Source organism: Arvicola amphibius, chromosome 1, assembly GCF_903992535.2.
Source record: "Arvicola amphibius chromosome 1, mArvAmp1.2, whole genome shotgun sequence".
In the NCBI taxonomy this organism is placed as follows: Eukaryota; Metazoa; Chordata; class Mammalia; order Rodentia; family Cricetidae; genus Arvicola; species Arvicola amphibius.
The window spans coordinates 165,551,821-165,569,963 of record NC_052047.1 but is presented as its reverse complement, the minus strand read 5'-3'; the positions used below and the strand labels follow the sequence as shown (position 1 = coordinate 165,569,963).

Here is an 18,143-nt window from a genome sequence, read left to right as displayed (position 1 = left end):
CCTCCTCAGCTCCAGGGTCACCCTGCCTTCCTTGTAACCCTGTGTGGCTTCTCTTCTTCTTAGTCATTGGATTTAGGTCTACTTCAATCCAGTGTGACCTTAACCACTTACATATGAGAAGACCCTGGGCAAGGTGACTTTCTAAGGTCACAAGTAGACAGGAAATTTTAGGGCTTTCCATTCAGCCTGATACACAGACCTTCCATCTATCCTCTTTTCCTTGGCTGATAGCTAGGAAGTTGGGTGGATGTTTCCAAGTTATTTTGGATTCCTCACAAAAAGATGTTGGATAAATGACTGTGTAAAAGGACTTGTCTTAGGGTGTGTGGTGTGTGTTTCAATAAATTCCCTGGGAGTGGCCTCCAGCATTGGTATTGTTGGAAGCTCCCTGCATCCAGAGAGCTCATTTCCAGGGTCCTTCAGCTCTGAGCAACCTGTCATTCTCCTGTGCCAGTATAAAGGAGAGCTGTGTCACTCCTAAGGACCCCCTTCCTCAGACCTAATTAGCATCAAATGCACTTTTCCTCTGATTCGGAAAGCAAACCCTATGAAAACCCTCTGCTGCCACCTACTGGTAAAAAGGCAGCTCTGCCCGTGGAGGATAGGGAATGACTGACTGAAGGTTGAGTGAGTATGGAGCTCAATGTGTAACTGCTGCACTTGAACATATCCTTCCAGCACGGTGCATGCTAGTTCAGCAGGCAGCAGAGTCTTCGGGCATCAAAGCAAGCTCGCACCAGAGACCCAGCATCTGCCACCTTTCAAGTTGGCCTGGAGGCTACCATTAGAACTATGCACCCCAGAGAGGAGAGGCTCATCCCCCCACCCCATCCAAGCGTGCCCTTCTCATCCATCAAGGCCAGTTCCCCTTGAGTCTCTTTGAAAGCCACCCCTTGGCGCTTTAATTCAGCACAGAAAATGCTGCTTCTGCAGCGCAGACATCAACTGTAACAAAGTATCAACAAACACCGAGTGCTAAAGGCTCTTCTTACTGTCTCTAAGGGACCCTGGTTTACAGGCTGCTGAAATGACAGCAGGACTCACTCTGGCACCAGAAGTCCCCTGTAGGATTATCAGGATGCTTAAATCATTGATGCCCCACAGCATCTCTCTGCCCGTTGGAAACAAATTAATGAAGCAGCAATCTGTGTTAAAATATTGCTGCTGAACTAATAGTTTTGAAATGAGAGACCTTGATCTCAGTCTGTCTTCTGAGATGCGGGACATGATGGCAGCTTCTCTGCTGTCTACCTGCTGCAGGAACAGGGCTCTTTGATGGAGCAAGAGAGGTTGGCAGGAAGCCTGACAAGCCACAAGGTTTGACTAACACTCAGGAATTCCATCAGTGGCATTCTACCAGATTAGACCCAAATGGATGTCTTCATCCAAATGGATGTCTTCATCCAAATGCATGTCTTCATCCAAATGGATGTCTTCATCCAAAATGTGCACATCCTTGCAGAACAGCAGCAATATCCCCACCTTCTGCACCAGTGTTTCCCAGATGAGGTCTGCAGGCTCTGGTCCTTGGAGAAGAACAACTGCCCTTATGGGCATGAATCCTAATAGTTATTTAAGTTTAAAGGCAGGAACCTCGTCCTCAGATCCTTTTAATGTTTTGTGCTCTCCAGTTTTCTGATTGCTATGACAAAATACTTGAAATAACCCACTTAAAAAGAAGAAAGGCAGGGCCAGCAAGATAATGTAACAGGTAAAGGCACCTGCTGCCACGCATTATGACCTCATTTTTCATCCCCTCATCCCACACAGGGGATGGAGAGAACCAACTCCAAGTTGTCCTCTGACCTCCACATGTGTGCAATGGCATGTATGCCTTGGCGTGTGTACATACACACACAGTAAATAATTTTTAAAGAAAGGGTGCTTACTTGGGGCATTGTTTTCAGCCCATAGTTGCTTGACTTTGTTGCATTGGGTCCCTGTGTAACAACCCATCATAAGAATGTATGTGTCAGGATCCCTCACCTCATGGCTCAGGGTCCCCATATCCTTTTCAAGGCCCCATGATGTTATCAACTCAAAGACAGCTCTTACCTCAAAGAGAATAAAAGATAGTTTATTCTAGAGTCAAATATGAGAGAGCAAGAGACCCCAAATTCCATGTTTCAATGTGGAAGCAATTCCCTGAGGTTTCTATAGTAACAGAAAAATGTTATGAGTCAAGACACTTTTAAAATGCATTGAAGTAACATCAGAGAGGTGAATCACAGCCAAACAGAGAAATCTCTCTCTCTGCATCTGATGCTGTCTGATGACAATCTTAGCTTTGGGGTTTGGTGGAAGTCAGTGGTCTGCCACTACATGCCAGCAGGTTATCTGGTAGTCCCAGGATGTTAGTTTAACAGGGAATTATATAAGGAATGGCTATGTAGACTAACAATACTCCGAGATGAGCTGTAATTAGACTCTGGATTTGCATCCTTCCTACCTCTCCACGTCTCTAACGGTTCTATTGAGTCTTTGCTGGTACAGTTTGTCTCATTTACAACTTCCTCCTGCTAGACCTCAGGGCTGCACTGCCCCAACAGAACCACCAGCTGGAGCACAGAGGAGGCAGAGACAGACAGAGCTCTGTGAGCCGGAGATTAGCCTGGTCTACATAGTGAGAGCCTGTCTCAGCATATACATATATACACATATACATACCCTAGACCTTCTAGCTGTGAAGTTTTACACATGTGAGATTCCATTGCCCTGTTGTGTCCTGATTTCTACAGCACTAACGTATGTATATATTATGCCTAGAAAAAATGGTGAGCCTTTGGGTTCCTGCTACTGTTAAGACCCATCACAAAGAGAATCCCAACTATACTTCAGCCCCAGGTGATCATGCCTCATGCAATAACATCTAGTGATGAAGGTATACAAGTAAAATAAAATGTACCAAGTATAAATTTTAACATAATTCCTTTATAGATTCTTTGAGAATTTTACATCATGCATCCCAATTCTGCTTCTCTCTCAGTGCCCCCTTATCTACCCTTCACCCTTGCAACATCCCCCCCAAAAGAAAAACTTTTAAAATAAAACAAAATAAAAAACCAACAACAGCAGCAAAAACCTCTTCACTTCTCCATCGTTCCTGCCTCTCTAACACACTTCAGTCATCTTAGTGGTGCTGGGAGCCATGGTGTGTCTCACAGTGTCCCATCTTGTCTAGACAGTGTTACTTGCAAATGTTCATTGCAATGATTCGTTGGTCAGGTTCAAGGCCTCTGCTTGATTGCTTGCTTGCTTGCTTGCTTGCTTGCTTGCTTGCTTGCTTGCTTGTTGCTTACTTGCTTGCTTGCTTGCTGCTTGCTTGCTTGCTTGCTTTTTCGAGACAGGGTTTCTCTGTAGCTTTGGAGCCTGTCCTGGAACTTGCTCTGTAGACTGCTGGTGTCAAACTCACAGAGATCCACCTATCTCTGTTTCCCAAGTGCTGGGTTAAAGGCATATGCCACCACTGCCCAGTGGCCTCTGGTTTCTAATACACCATAATCATTGGACCCTCGCCAAAATTGCTTCTGGATATCCAGAGTCCACCCTGAGTCATCCACCCACCCCACCTCTTGGGAATGTGGGCATTGTGTTCTCTCAACCTCTTCCTGGTCTGGGGGCGTCAGCATCTTTAGTAGGCCCTCTACTAAATTGAGACATCGTTCAAGTCCTGGGAAAACTAGTTGTACCATTGTTGTCAGTCTCAGAGCCGTTCCCATGCAGAGGGAAATATATATATATATATATATATATATATATATATATATATATATATATATATATCACCTGTCTTGTAGTCTTTCTTGATTTATCTCTTTATGTGTGTAGTCAAGATTTTCAAGATGTCTCCCCCCCCATCAAACCTGATCTCTATTATTAACCTTGAAGGAGTCTATAGCATTTCATTTCCTGTGGAAACAAAAGCACAACCTTTCCCCCAACATAATACATTTTCTGAATTCCATTTTAAAGTTAAGGCATCCCTAAAGTATCTAGGCTGGTTTAATTCAGCAGTCCCTTTTGCAGTCCAATGTTTCTCAGCAACTTTCATTCGCTCATCAAGACCCTGTCTAATTTAGGCTCATTAGAGGGAAATGACCAGGAGGTGGTGGTGCACGCCCTTAATCCTAGCACTTGGGAGGCAGAGATAGTGAGTTCAAGGCCAGCCTGGTCTACAAAATGAGTTCCAGGACAGCTAGAGCTGTTATAAAGAGAAACCCTGTCTCAAAAAAAACGAAAGAAAGAAAGAAAGAAAGAAAGAAAGAAAGAAAGAAAGAAAGAAAGAAAGAAAGAAAGAAAGGAAAGAAAGGGAAATGAAAGGAAAGGAAAAGAAAGGAAAAAGAAGAAGAAATGAACTATAAAGCCAAACAGTGAGTGCTACAGACAAAACTCAGTGTTAGAGAACTTGCTTAACATGCTTGAGTCCTTGGGTTCAAGTCCCAGTACCAGAAAAAGAAAAGAAGTAAGTGTATAAAACTTACAATAGGGATAATGTGATGAATATTGATTATTTATTGCCAAATGGTATTTCCCTTGACATACTTTTCCCTCCCAAAAAGTTACATTTCAAACTCTTTATTCCAAGTTGGGTTTTGTATTATTTTATCTTGTTTTGTCTGGGTTTTTTTTGAAAGTGTTGGATAGTACCATGTCTATGACCTCAGCTCTAACCTCTCCACTGTATTCTTTTTTTTGATTCTGAGGCTCAAATTCAAGACCTCATAAATTTATGCATATACTTTGATCACAAAGTTACATCCCCAGTCCTAATTTTATTTTTTATGTATACACATATATCATGTGTTGCTTCTATAATCAGCATATAAGCTTGCAAAATGGAATAATGCAAGAGCCTATAGGAAAGAAAATGTCCCTTCCAAGTCTAAAAGCAAAGATATGGGGAAGTAGTTTAAGTAAAATAGCTCCCACAGTGAGTGTGCAACAGTGACAGACAGGATAGTGTGTGTGTGTGTGTGTGTGTGTGTGTGTGTGTGTGTGTATGTGAGAGAGAGAGAGAGAGAGAGAGAGAGAGAGAGAGAGAGAGAGAGAGAGAGAGACTGAGGCAGGAGGCTCACTTGAGCCTGGATTTCACTGCCAACCTGGTAGCACAGTAAAAACCCCCCATCCCTAAAAAGGAAGGAGGGAGGAGGCTCCAGGAAGGAAGAAAAGTCAATCCCTCACAGCTGCCCTGTAAGAAAGGTTAGTTATTCCTCTCCTCTCATCCAAGTACTAACTGGGCCTGACTCTGCTTAGCTTCCAAGATCAGACAGACTTAGGTATCTTCAGGGTGGTTTGGCCATTGACTGTTATTCCTATTCTACAGATGAAACAGTACGTAAAGGCCGGCAGACATACATATGCTATACGACTTAAATAACTACTGAAATGGTATCCCCGCATGTGCCATTACACCCATCATGGACTGGCACGGCTGCCTCTGCTTCCTTTGCTCACTGTGTCTCTTTGTTTTGCTTTGCTTTCAGGCAGCCTTTCACGTAGCCCAGGCTGGCCTCAAATTCACTAGATAGGGGGCTGGAGAGATGGCTCAGCGGTTAAGAGCATTGCCTGCTCTTCCAAAGGTCTTGAGTTCAATTCCCAGCAACCACATGGTGGCTCACAACCATCTGTAATGGGGTCTGGTGCCCTCTTCTGGCCTTCAGGCATACATGCAGAGAGACTATTGTGTACATAATAAATAAATATTTTAAAAAAAAAATTCACTAGATAGCTGAGGATGACCTTGAATTCTTGACCTTGCCTGGCTCTGATTTTAAACAGTTAGCATTTCAGATTGGACATCCGGTGGCTTGCTTTACTGCTGGCCATGAGGATATTGATTGGAAATGAGCATTAGCATTCATGAGTAAAGGACTGCGTTCAAGTGGTTGTGCTGCTTGGCTTTGGGTCTCACATACCACACATCCTCCCTGTGCCCTGTGCCCTGAGAAGACCAAGTGGGTCTTAATACTACTTCATTCTAAGGCCCCAGCATCAGTGCTGTGATGTAACTGGGGCTTGATCTTGATGAACTTTGGGTAATTAACATGTCACCGGCCCCCAAAGAAGCATATGAAAATCTCAAACCCAATACATGTGTTCCCAGGTGCAAGTTACCGGGAGAAATAACAACTTAAGGTCCCACTTAGAGGCAGGGGTTACAAACTGATGCTAAAAGAATCTCACATCTGCTTCTTTCCTTCTATTCTTCCTCCAGTAAGTGAAAGTCGTAACCACCGAAGCAAATGGATGGGACCTCATCACAGCTGTGGGAGAGAATCTTCCCCACTGCAGAATTCTCCTGAGGAACCTAGCTGAGCCCCGGCACCCACAGTAAGACTCAGCTGGACCTTGGAGCTCGTGAGATGTCGAGGGAGCCTTGGTCCGTGGCTGATCCGCTGGTGGATGTGAGAACCCCACACTGTTCCGTGGCTGCTGCTGCTTGCTGACTGTGAAGACCTGCATGAACTCTACTTACGCTGCTTTTCTATACCATTGCCAATCACCTCTCTGGACGGGGAAGTGCTATTTTCCTAGAGGCTCTTGCATTGTTCCATTCTGCATGCACATAGTGATGACACATAGCAACATGTGGAATCTGATTCCATGTTTTTTTTTAAAAAATCCACCCATGCAAAATGATAATTAAGATATAAATCCTCTCTCTTTGTTTAAGAAAATTCTAATCATAGCCCATGTCATTGAAAGGTTCGATCTGTTTCCTTTAAAGATCAGTATAATAGGTCCGTCTTTACTTTATAGAAAGCTAGCTTCTATAAAGATTTTTTTCACTGTTTACTAGTGAAATGGGAAAAGCAAAGCTATTTATAAAAGGCCTTATGTCATGTACATACATTGTCTTTGAAATATTCGTGATTTAGTTTATTGCTTGTAAAAGAGAAATTATATAATTTATTTAGTAAATACTATTGTAAACTATAGTTTTATTGAAAGAAATAAAATATTTTGTTCTCAGTTGTGGTTATACATTGATTCTGATGACTTATAGTCTCCATCTGTGTGTGTGTGTGTGTGTGTGTATGTGTGTGTGTGTGTGTGTGTGTCTGCATGTTGGGGGTTTGGGTGATCAAAACTAGAGCTCTGTATATACTAGGCAAGGGCTTTATCCATATAATATAACCTTAGCCCACATTAATTGATTGATTAATAGAACAAAAGAGTAAATCTTTTTACTAGAAATCACCCTAGTGTGGTGGTTTAAGAATGGCCTCCATAGGCTCATATACTTAAATTCCTAGAGAGTGCCACTATTTGAAAGGATTAGGAGGTGTGGCCTTGTTGGAAGAAGTGTGTCACTGGGGGTGAGCTTTGAGATTTAAAAGCCCAAGCCAGGCCCAGTGGCTCTCTCTTCCTGCTGCCTGCGAAACTGAATGTAGAACTCTCAGCTCCTTCCCCAGCACCATGTCACCATGTCTAATCCCTCTGAAACTGTAAGCCAGCCCCAATTAAATGCCTTCCTTATAAAAGTTTCCATGCTCACGGCGTCTCTTCACATTAATAGAACATTGACCTGGCATAGATCTTCTGGAATCCTTAGTCAACTGAAGCTAATTACAGGTGGAAATGGAATAATAAAACTCCTAGTTCTAAGACAAGTTCTACCTAATGGTAGATTCTGCTCAACTAATCCAGTGGACGTTCCCAAATGTGCTGGCATATTAGTCCCTGTGTTGTGCTCTGGTAACCAACAACCCTAAAATTGCAATTGTTTTAATCAGGACAGTTTTATTTTTCATTCACACATGTGGGCCAGATACAGCTCAGCTCTGAGGGTTGTCTTTATCTGGGGGCCTGGAGCAGCTCTGAGGCGTGCCACTATAAAGGCAATGGAAGGAGAACAGGGACGAACACAGCATTTCTTCTTGCATGAAGTTCTTTTCCGTTCATGTTCCTTTGGCCAAAGCAAGTGACAGTGATGGCCTGAGCCAATGGGGTTGGGAGGGTGCTACTTCCTGCGTGGAAATGAAGCCAGCAGAGGAGAGAGTGAGTACCTTTGTGACCTACACAAGTCCAGAGACTCCAGCCCCCAAAATGGTTACACTGGCATTCGACTTAACAATGTATAGAGATCTGTGTTGGAATTCAAACCATGGCAAATGTCAACAAAAGGTCCTAAAGTTAATGAAGTTCCCCTGTCTCCTCCAGCAGACACTGTCCCTCACCACGTGTGTCTGCTTACATGACTCCCTCTGTCCCCCCTCCCATTTTTAAGTCTACTTATTCATCTCAGCTGGCTCCTCAGTGTGGGACCCACTGATTCCTCTGAGTATTGGAGATGTCATGCCTTTGTATAGATGGAATTGTTCTAGGTTTCATTTTTCACTTATTCTTGAAAAGATGCTGTAATTTCCATTAAATCCATAGTGACATTGGCCCAAGGAATGTTAAGAACTGTTATTTTAAGGCCTAACTCAAATACCATTTTAATGTCCTAAGTTTATCTCTGACCCTCACCCACCACCCCCCCTTGAATACTATATGAACATGCCATAGCTCCCTCCTACTTATTGCTGACCTGATCGGTAAGGTCATTCGCCTTCACTTAAAGACACGTGACAATAGAGTTTAACCACATATATAAAATTCTGACAGCAACAGCCTCTTGGAGAACTCGTGCCCAGGGACTTCTGCTGTTGTTGGACCCAGCCATGACAAGTTCAAGGGAGATCTGAGTCTCAGTAGTGTACCTGTACCCTAAGGCAATACCTGGTTCCAAGAAAGACCACAAACTGAGACCACTTGGGCACCACCCAAGAACAGACCATCCAAAGGAAATTCCTGCCAGCACACACCCATCGCTTTTCACCAGGACACCCCTAGACAAATGTCAACCAATCAGAGGTCCTAAACCTTAGAAATCCCTCACCCCAACCTCTGCTATTATAAAAATCCCACCCCAACTGAGCTTGGGGCTCTCCGATCACACCAATACGTTGGACACACAGAGACTCTGAGTTTGAACTTGAATAAGAATAAAGGCGCTTTGCTTTTACAAACAAGACCCGGTCTCCTAGTTTGTTTTTTTTTGGGGGGGGGGGAATCTCCATGGTCTGGGCATAACACTATAATTCTGGTTAAATGATTTCTGTGCCTTCACCTTTGCCATCTTGGGATCTCCGTTCACCAGCAGCCTGGGAATTCCCTTCATCTCCTTCCATCAGATCTTCTCCTTTCTGGACGCTGTGGCTTCCTCTTTTGGGATTTGTTATCTCCATAAAGCACATCAAGGTCAAAAGCCAGGAGTGACATAGCTCAAGGTGAGCCAAGCAGTTTCTCCTTGGCAACGTGAAACTTCAGCAGAGATACATGGGGCACATTTGTAAATGAGTCACCACAGACAGTAGTACCTCAGGAGGCCATGCATGTGATTGTATAGGTTTGGGCACATTTGTAAATGAGTCACCACAGACAGTAGTACCTCAGGAGGCCATGCATGTGATTGTATAGGTGTTAACCAACAAGTTTCCATGGTTTCCGTCTTCTGAGTCCCAAGTTCTTTTTTTTAGTTCTTCGCGCATGCGTGCGTGCGTGCGTGTGTGTGTGTGTGTGTGTGTGTGTGTGTGTGTGTGTGTGTGTGCGCGCGCGCGCTATAGGGATCAGTTCTAGGGCCTTTTGCATGCTAGGCAAGCACTCTACTACTGAGTGACACTTTCAGTTACCTTGTTTCCTTTTTGTAAGCAAAGCACACAAAAGACAGAGATGTAGAGAGGAAAAAAGGAATTTATGAAAAGAGATCATGGTGAGGGGCTGGGGTGTGGTCAGCCAGTAGAGTGCTTACCTGGCATGCAGGAAGCCCTGGGCTTGATCTCCAACACCACATAGACTCCGCAGTACGATGCATGCTCTAATCCTGACATTGGGAAGTGAGACTGTAAGATTGGGACTACAGTGCCATCCTTGGCTATATACCAAGTGTGAGGCCAATTTGGGGTGCCTCAAATGACAAAAGCAACAGCAGCGCATGATGATTGGCCTCGAACTCACAGAGCTCCACCCACCTATGACTGCTGAGATCAACGGCACTTGCCCCTATGCCCAGCTAGAGGCAGCTTTTGGAGAAAGAAAAATCACTTCAAGAACGGTAAGATGACGGCTAGTGGTTGAGGAAAACCCCAAAGCATTAGACCACACATAGTGTGCCGCCCGTTATGGTGCCTGCTCCTCCCTTTTAGAGTTTGAAGGCTTTTCCCGCGTTCTCTGCCTGTCACAAGGGACCTCAGTCTTCCTTGCAAACTGGCTTCTTTCATGCTAATCTCAGTATTTCCGTGGCCAGTTCGGATTCTCCTGTCACACAGTCACTCTCATAGAGCATACAGAGGAGCCAGGTAGCTGCAGGTAACGCGAATCTGGAAGAGGCATCTGCAGCCACTGAAAGTTTAACAACAGAAGTCTTCTGCTATTGCCACAATAACTGTACTTCCTGGTGAAGCGTGGGGGGCCCCAAGAGAAACACCAGAGCACTCCTGTTTTCCTTGAGGGAACCTACTCAGGCCACTTAGCCTCTGACTGAGCCTTTATACCTGCCAATTGATACTCAAAAAAGCTCCAGCTGGGACAAAGGCGGCACAACATCCTACTGCCAGAATAGACCCCATAAACCAGAGGTCATAGAGCATGCGCAGAACGCCCAAGGGTTCTCAGCCTTCATACACAGCAGCCACATTTGGGAACATGAAGCAATCCTGATGATTGGTCCTGCCTCCAGACAGACATGTGACTTGGTTACAGGACTCATAAAAGCTCCCCAGGTAATTCCAATCCGTGCAGGCAAGGTTTAGAGCCATGAACAGCCAGTAAACACATTTGCTGTGGATTTGACATTGGTTTGTGGCTGTCAATTGGCCTTTTTTGTTGTGTCCTTTTTCTTTTGTTTTGTTTTAATTGAAGGCCCCTTACTGGTCCTGCTTCCATGAGTGGCCAGGATCAAGGCATAGGGGAGGGCCAAAGGTGAGGCAGGGAGGGTCATTTCCATAATGTTCCATTGCCACACAGAACAAAACAGACAAGCTCAGAGTCACTACTGCTGTTAGAAATGGGCAGCATGGGTTAGGGAGAGATGGGGCGTAGGGGTGTCATTAAAAATAATACAGGCTCCCCCTAAGCTGGATGCCGGGAGGGCCTCGGTCTGCTTCAACCTAAGAGCAAATCAGAACATCAAAAGCTATTTAGAATCTGGCTTTGTTGGCGCATGCCTTTAACCCCAGAACTCAGGAGGCTTGAACTCTGAGTCTGGTCTACAGAGTTCCAGGACAGCCAGGCCTACATGGAGAACCCCTGATTTGAAAAACCAAAGTGGGGAGCACTATTAAGAAGGCCAGAACTATCAGGGATGGATAAAGAGAGGAGAAAGAGTCCAGGGGGAGGCATTTGTCAACTGGGGTGAAGGGATGGCCCACTCCCTGCTGGGAACCCCTAGCCCCTCCTATCTAGCAGAAAAGGTGCAGCCTGTAAGGCCCAAGAACAGGTCTGGGGATGCTCCATGCTCCAGGCAGGGGCTGGGTGCAGCTCACAAGGGCTTGCCCCCCCAAGGGAGATGACGACTGCCACCTAGTTTTTCTGCTAGGGTTCAGGGGCCCTTGACCTCTTCTTAGCAGTGTGCTTGTCCCCTGTCAACTCCTTCCTGATGGCATCCTTGGAGCTGGCATTCTGATCTTAAGGGGTGTGCCAGAGTGCCCTGTAGCTGGTAGAGCGAAGGGCTAAGGAGAGGGAGGCCTCAACTCAATTGTCTCAATAATCAGCTCTCCAAGACGAAAGAGAAGCAGACAAACAGCAAGTTAAGAAGGGAGCAGTCAATGGTACCCCACAGGCGGTTCTAGAAACCAGGACAACTGGACCTGGGGGGAGTTGGGAGGACCTTGGTCTTAGCATAGAGTGGGGAACCCTGATGGCTCCTTGGCCTTGAGAGGGAGGGAGGGGAGGTATGGGTGGAGGGGAGGGGAGGGAAGGGGGAGAAGGAGGGGAGAGAAAGGGGAGAAGGAGGGGAGGGAGGGGGGAGGAGGAGGGAAGGAGATGGAAATTTTTAAATATAAAAAAAAATAAACCATGAGGAAAAAAAAAAAAAAAAAAAAGTAGAAACCAGGACAAGCAAGACATCTGAGCAGTTACCATAAGAAACTGTGGGGTACAGAGCCAAACCTGGCCGGTGAGACTTAGCAAAATGTTCACCTTGGAGTTTTTACAAGGAAAACAGAGTGTTGTCACCCTTATGCCCAAGAGCTTCAGCTGGCATAGCCAAGCTTAGTTCTGCTTGAAACACCCCGTCCTCGCCTTCGAGCCCCCCAAACATTGGTGCTCTCCTCATGAGCCTCAAAGTCCACCCAAAGAAACTCAGGACAGATGCTTAAGTGTGGTCCCTATTAGCATGCCAAAGCTGATGCTGGCCCCTAGGGCCCTTGGCATAAGCCACCTTTTTGGAGTGACTTCTGCCTGGCTCCTAGCCACGGCAGATTCATACGTTCCAGGGTAGGAGTGTGAGGATTAGAATTATTAGGCAAAAGAAACATAGATATAGGAGAAATAAGAGACAGAAACATAGGATAGTATCGGGAGGGACATCCAATGAAGACTGAAAGTCGACTGTGTTTAATTTCCATTTGCTTAAATAGCCCAACACAAAAGGCAAAAGGAGGGAGTAAGACAAAAAAAAAAAAAACCTGCATTCACATTATACATGGAATGAACAGACCAGATGAAGGATTAAGGGCTACATTCTTAGTTAAACATTCTGTTGCCAGAACGAGACAAGTAATGCTCACACCCTAGACCAAAACATTCTGTATGCAAACCATTCCCTGGGTGGAAACCATAGCTAGCTATCTCCCTAAGGGAATAGGAACCTAACTGGATCCGTAGACTTTTGTTTGAGGTAGCAACAGATCTACTTCCTTGCCAAAAACAGAACAATCCTTACCATTTCTCTGTTGGTACGCAGGGCTGTGAGAACATTGCATTCACAGAAGAACCTTTTTGTGTTTATGCCAGATTGGTTTTTGTTTAAAGAATGTTATAGTAAGTAACAAATAAAATGCATTTTGAAACAATTCTACTTCTTAAAACCGGAAATACCAGGTCTGGCTATTAGCCACATCTGTTGACAATAACCTTGAGAGAGCAGAACTCTCTGATCTGTTATTTGAGCTGTTGACAATAACATTGAAGGAACAGAAGTAAGTTCCAACTCTCTGACCTTTAGTCAAGGTAGAATGGACCCATACCTGTGGGCCCTGTCGGTGCCTCCCCTCAGCTCTTCCGGCCCTGCCCCTACCCTAAGCTTCTCTAGCTCGCGAGCATCACTTCCCTTTCTCCAGCTTCTCTTTCCTTGTACAACCCTGCCGTTCCAGCCACGTGCTCTATTGATTCCCTGTACAACCCTGCCGTTCCAGCCACGTGCTCTATTGATTCCCTTGACCCTCTCTTTCTTGGCTCCCCCTTCCCTCTCTCACTCTCCCCCCCCCCCATTCCTCTCATGGTCAAATTCCATCTAGACTCTTCTAGATGCCTCTGGCTGTACTCCCTCGTATCTACAATGCAAACCTCCTCAACCATACCTTAGAGTGATCACGTCCTCATTTCATTTAGTCCCCTCTACCCACTGTGCTCTTCCTCAGCCCTCCCTTGCCTAACCAACTTTTGATCTCTTGGGCCTCAAGGAAGTGTGCCTTCATGGCCCCTCAAACTGAGACAGAGCCACTCTTCTGATTATCCCCGTCACACACGTCCACGACTCTGTGAGAGCTTTTAAATTATCTCCTTCCCACACAAGACTATAAACTCCACAGGAGGTGTTGATCAGCAGCCACAGGGCCTGGATCTGTAGGATGGACAGATGCAGCAGGATGCAGCGGGGGCGGGGGGGGGGCGAGGGAGGTGGAAAGGCAAGCATGGGTGAGCAAAGGAATGGAGATTAAAACCAGAAAGCAGATGGCACCTGCGGTTAGAAGACATCTAAGGAAGAAGACTTCAGATGACTATGAAGTCGGGAGTACAGATAGAGGTAGCATATGCGGTCTGGCCTGAAAGACAATTTGTGGTGAAAATTTCAACCAGAGATTTTAACTTATCAGTGGTCCATGGGAAAGAAGAAAGTGTGATTCTGTATTCTCAACTGAACGTCTAAGAAAAGGGATCCTCTGAGGAACGGGCCTCTTCTAAATCCTGTCCCAGGTACTCTTCCAGCATCACCATTACTAAAACAATCTGCTAGCTCCCCTGCCTTTCTCCGGCGTCAAGGAACCATTAGCCTTTGCGTTAACTCAGCTGTCAGTCGGAGCTGCAGCCGCTGGCATAAGAAGACCCATGCCCAAGCTTGTTCACTTGTTTGTTGGAAGGTCTGTTTCCTCCCGAACCTTGGTCGACTATCTCAGCCTCTACCGCACGGCCCTCATCTTCACAGCATGGAATCCAGCAGGCCCCACACTTGCCAGCATGGAAAAGGAAGTGGGAAGTGGTGTAGCCCCATCTAGCAGAGAAACAGCTGCCATTCAGCGATTACCAAGGCTAAGAAAAGGGCAATCAGCCCTTCCCCCAGCTATGGTCAAGACCACTCTATTCCTATCCTGGGGGATGAATGCCCACTTCCGGCTGCAGAGCCCAGGATTCTCAGTGATCTGCCCCAGCCTGAAGTCTGTGGCCACCAAGGAAAGAGATCTGGAGTGCTGTCCTCTGCTCTCACAGTATAGGACTGTGCCCCTTAAATGACTTGATGATTTCTCGTGTGCCGTTCCTTCTATCTTCATACAAAGCCCCGAGGCAATCCCTCTGTTTGACAGGGAGGAAACTGAAACTCGGAGAAATGAAAAATCGAGCCAGTCATGGAAGCACATGTCTATAGTCCCAGCTCTCAGGAGCTGGAGGCAAGAGAATGGGGAATTCCAAGCCAGCCTGGGCTTCCTAGCAAGACCCTGATTGAAAAATAAATAAATATAAATAAGACCCAAGTTTGAAGGGATTTGGACAATGTTATGGAAATTATCTAAAACTGTAAATAAAGAGAAGATGACTGTACATCTTTAGTTCAAATCTACACTATAACGGCGATAATGAAGGGGAACGGTTTTGCCCCAGACTCTACCCATTTTGCAGGGTCTGGATTCGGTTGACTAGAGCAAGTGTCTGGAATGGATGCTGCTGCCATCTAGTGGTTAGAATCTAGAATTGCTGCAACTCTGCAGCAAGGAAGTCAAAAGGGCTCCTATTTGAGAAATCCTATTCAAGGGCCATGTGACCCTTATTACCGATGATTAGTTAGGTCTCTGTCATATCAACATGTAGAAAGTTGGTTTCACGCTTTAGTCTTCTGTCTTGGGAGCTAACCCCCAGCCGTACAAATTGTGTAGAATCTTCAGCAATAGGTTCCAGAGGACAACCAAGAGCAAAGACAATATTGTCTGTATTGTTGCAGGGGAACAATAGAGAGAGGTTTGGACCTCTCTAAACAACAGCTTATGAGGAGATACACTACACCTGGCTTCTTGATCTTTTTTCGGGGCTTGCAATCAAACCCAGAGCTTTGTGTACTATTGTGCTATGCCCCCCCCCAACCCTACTCTCTCTTTACAAAGACAAATACATGCTAGATTTGGGTCTCATCCGTGTGCCCTCCTGGAGCCTAACCTCACATCTCTAGAGGCCTTTGGTGTAAATACAGTTTTGTTCAGAATGCACTGAGGCTTAGGGTTTTCTGGGAAGAATGTGGAGGCCCAGTTCCCCAGTATAGCTTTCTGATTCGTTTTAACTCCTGTTGGGCAGGTGGGCCTGAGTTGTAGAAAAAGCAGACTGAGCAAGCCACGTGGAGCAAGCAAGGAACCCTTGCTTGGGTTCCTGCCTCAGTTCTTGCCCTGACTTCCCTTGTGTATCCATGAGAAGTGTGTTTCTCTACTGCTGAAGGTCATGCTGTGTAGACGCAGCTGCTGGGTCGACAAAACCACGTGTGTTTCTATTACACCACAGAGCTTCCCTGAGGGACACGAGCTGTATGCATGCCAGTTCCTTATCCAACACAAGCACCCTCTAAAGCGGGTATCTCAGGGCCGAGGGTGGAGCTCAGTGATCGAGCCCTTGCCAAACATGCTGACTGTGGCGGCACACACTTAATGCCAGCATTTGAGAGGCAGAGGTAGACAGATCTCTGTGAGTTTGAGGCCACCCTGGTCTGCAGAGTGAGTTTCAGGACAGTCAGGGCTGAATAGTGAGACCTTGTCTCAGAACCAAAACCAAACAAACAAACAAAACAAATAACATGTTCTCCCAACCACACCACCTGCCTTTTTCCTCATCATCCCTCAAAGCTCCAAAAAGAGGGGTTTTTTTTCTTTTTTCTTTTTCTTTTTTCTTTCTTTCTTTTTTTTTTTTTTTTTCACACCGCTGAGTGCCATGTCCAGCAAATAAATTCCAACCTCCTTTCTTCTGGCCTTTGCAAGTTTCATAGTCGGCAAATATTTATTTAAACTAGTCCTGTTTCTTATTTATTCTCATAAACATTTCATATTGGCTGATTAATTCAAACACCTTATGAATCAGTTGGGCTTTTGCTGTTGGGTCAAGTCTGGCCTGGCACTTTCATCTGTCAAGAGACAGCAGACAGAGGGCACCCAGTAAATGCTGAGACTAGCCGGGCCTTCATTTCTCATAGCCTTTATATATCCCAGTCCAAAAAGAGAGGGGAAGGCAAAAGACTTTTTCACCAAGATACAAAGAACAAAGTAATTACCTTCTTAATACCCAAACCATCAAGTAACCATACCTTAGGTAAAACATCCTGTCGTACAACCTTGAAGGAGCAAAAATAGGTCTGAACTCTCTGACCATTAGTCAAGGTGGAACAGATCCACTCCTGTGAGCTCCCACGTAAACAACATTTGGTTTTTTTTTTTTTTTTTTTTTTTTTTTTTTTTTTTTTTTTTTTTTTTTTTTTTTTTTTTTTTTTTTTATGACCGAGTTTCTCTATGGAGCCTTCACTGTCCTGAAACTTGCTGTGTAGACCAGGTTGGCCTTGAACTCACAGAGATCCTCCTATGAGGGGTTAAAGACCTGCACCACCACAGCCCAGCATGAATCAATTCTATGTTCAGTTCATAGCAATGTATTGAAGGGCAAGCCAGTGTCTGGATACTGACTTGGGTGTTATCAGTCTCCTGGGACGGGACACAGTGAATGCTGTTCCAAGCTCCTCAGTAAACAAAGATGTAGCCTTGGAAGACGGTAGGGAAGAACACCCTAGAACCTCTCTGATCAATACAATAAGTAAATACACAGGCTTACAACTCCCCAGAAAGCCACCTCTTGGCAAGAAGCTGAGGCCTCAGGCTGGATATCAGAGGAACGAGTGAAGAACGGCTGGAGAAGGAGCGGGAGTGTGGAGAGTTGGGGGTTAATGCTCACCCTTCTGGACTGGAAGAGCTCTCCCTGGAATTTTCCCACGCCTCTTTGTCAGAATATGCCCCTCCCTGGTACTAGCTTCTGTGGTTTAAGTGATTTTGTCAACTCCGTGAATTCCTACTGGAACCCTTCACACACACACACAGAGAGAGAGAGAGAGAGAGAGAGAGAGAGAGAGAGAGAGAGAGAGAGAGAGAGAGAGAGAGAGAGAAAGAGAGAGAGAGAGAGAGAGAGAGAGCGCTTTAGGAGATGCTGCCTTTGGATGGGTCTGGGTCATGAGGGCTCCCCTCTTGCTATATGAAGGGCTTGGAGGAGGAGCCCTTTACATTGTATGAGGAACAGCATTCTTCTCCCCCCCCCCCCCCGGATTCCTTTCTGTTCTTTATAAACTAACTAGACTCAGGCCGGTAATGTTGCTGCCATTCTTGTCCAGAACATTAGCTTCAGTGAATGGGCACACGGTTTCAGCCCAATCAGTCAGAGCGATACTACTGAAACTGAGGAAATCTCCTTTTCTAAGATGTAAAGAGCCCTTGGGTCAGAAATCAGAAGGCCCGGGTTCTACCTCCCCTTCAATCAGGGGTGTGTCTCTTAAAATGTCCGGGCCTCCGATTCCGTCGGAAAATTAGCTGCAAATGTCCTTGCTCAGGTGGACAGTCCTACCTATCAAAGGTCACATCCCAGAAGACCACTGACCTTCCCTCATCCCGTAGCCATCCGCAGCCAATAGCTCCTCAGCTGGGCGTGGG

General features: G+C 45.6%; 1 protein-coding gene across 1 annotated transcript in view; it reads left to right on the top strand.

Moving 5' to 3' along the window:
• Positions 1-6,594, top strand: part of Pip5k1b (phosphatidylinositol-4-phosphate 5-kinase type 1 beta) — a 263,329-nt gene extending 256,735 nt beyond the window's left edge. Inside the window, exon 15 of the mRNA XM_038338361.1 lies at positions 6,215-6,594. Coding sequence (XP_038194289.1) covers positions 6,215-6,217 — 3 coding nt within the window. The 3' untranslated portion in view covers positions 6,218-6,594. The remainder of the gene's footprint in view (positions 1-6,214) is intronic.
• Positions 6,595-18,143: the final 11,549 nt, after the last annotated feature.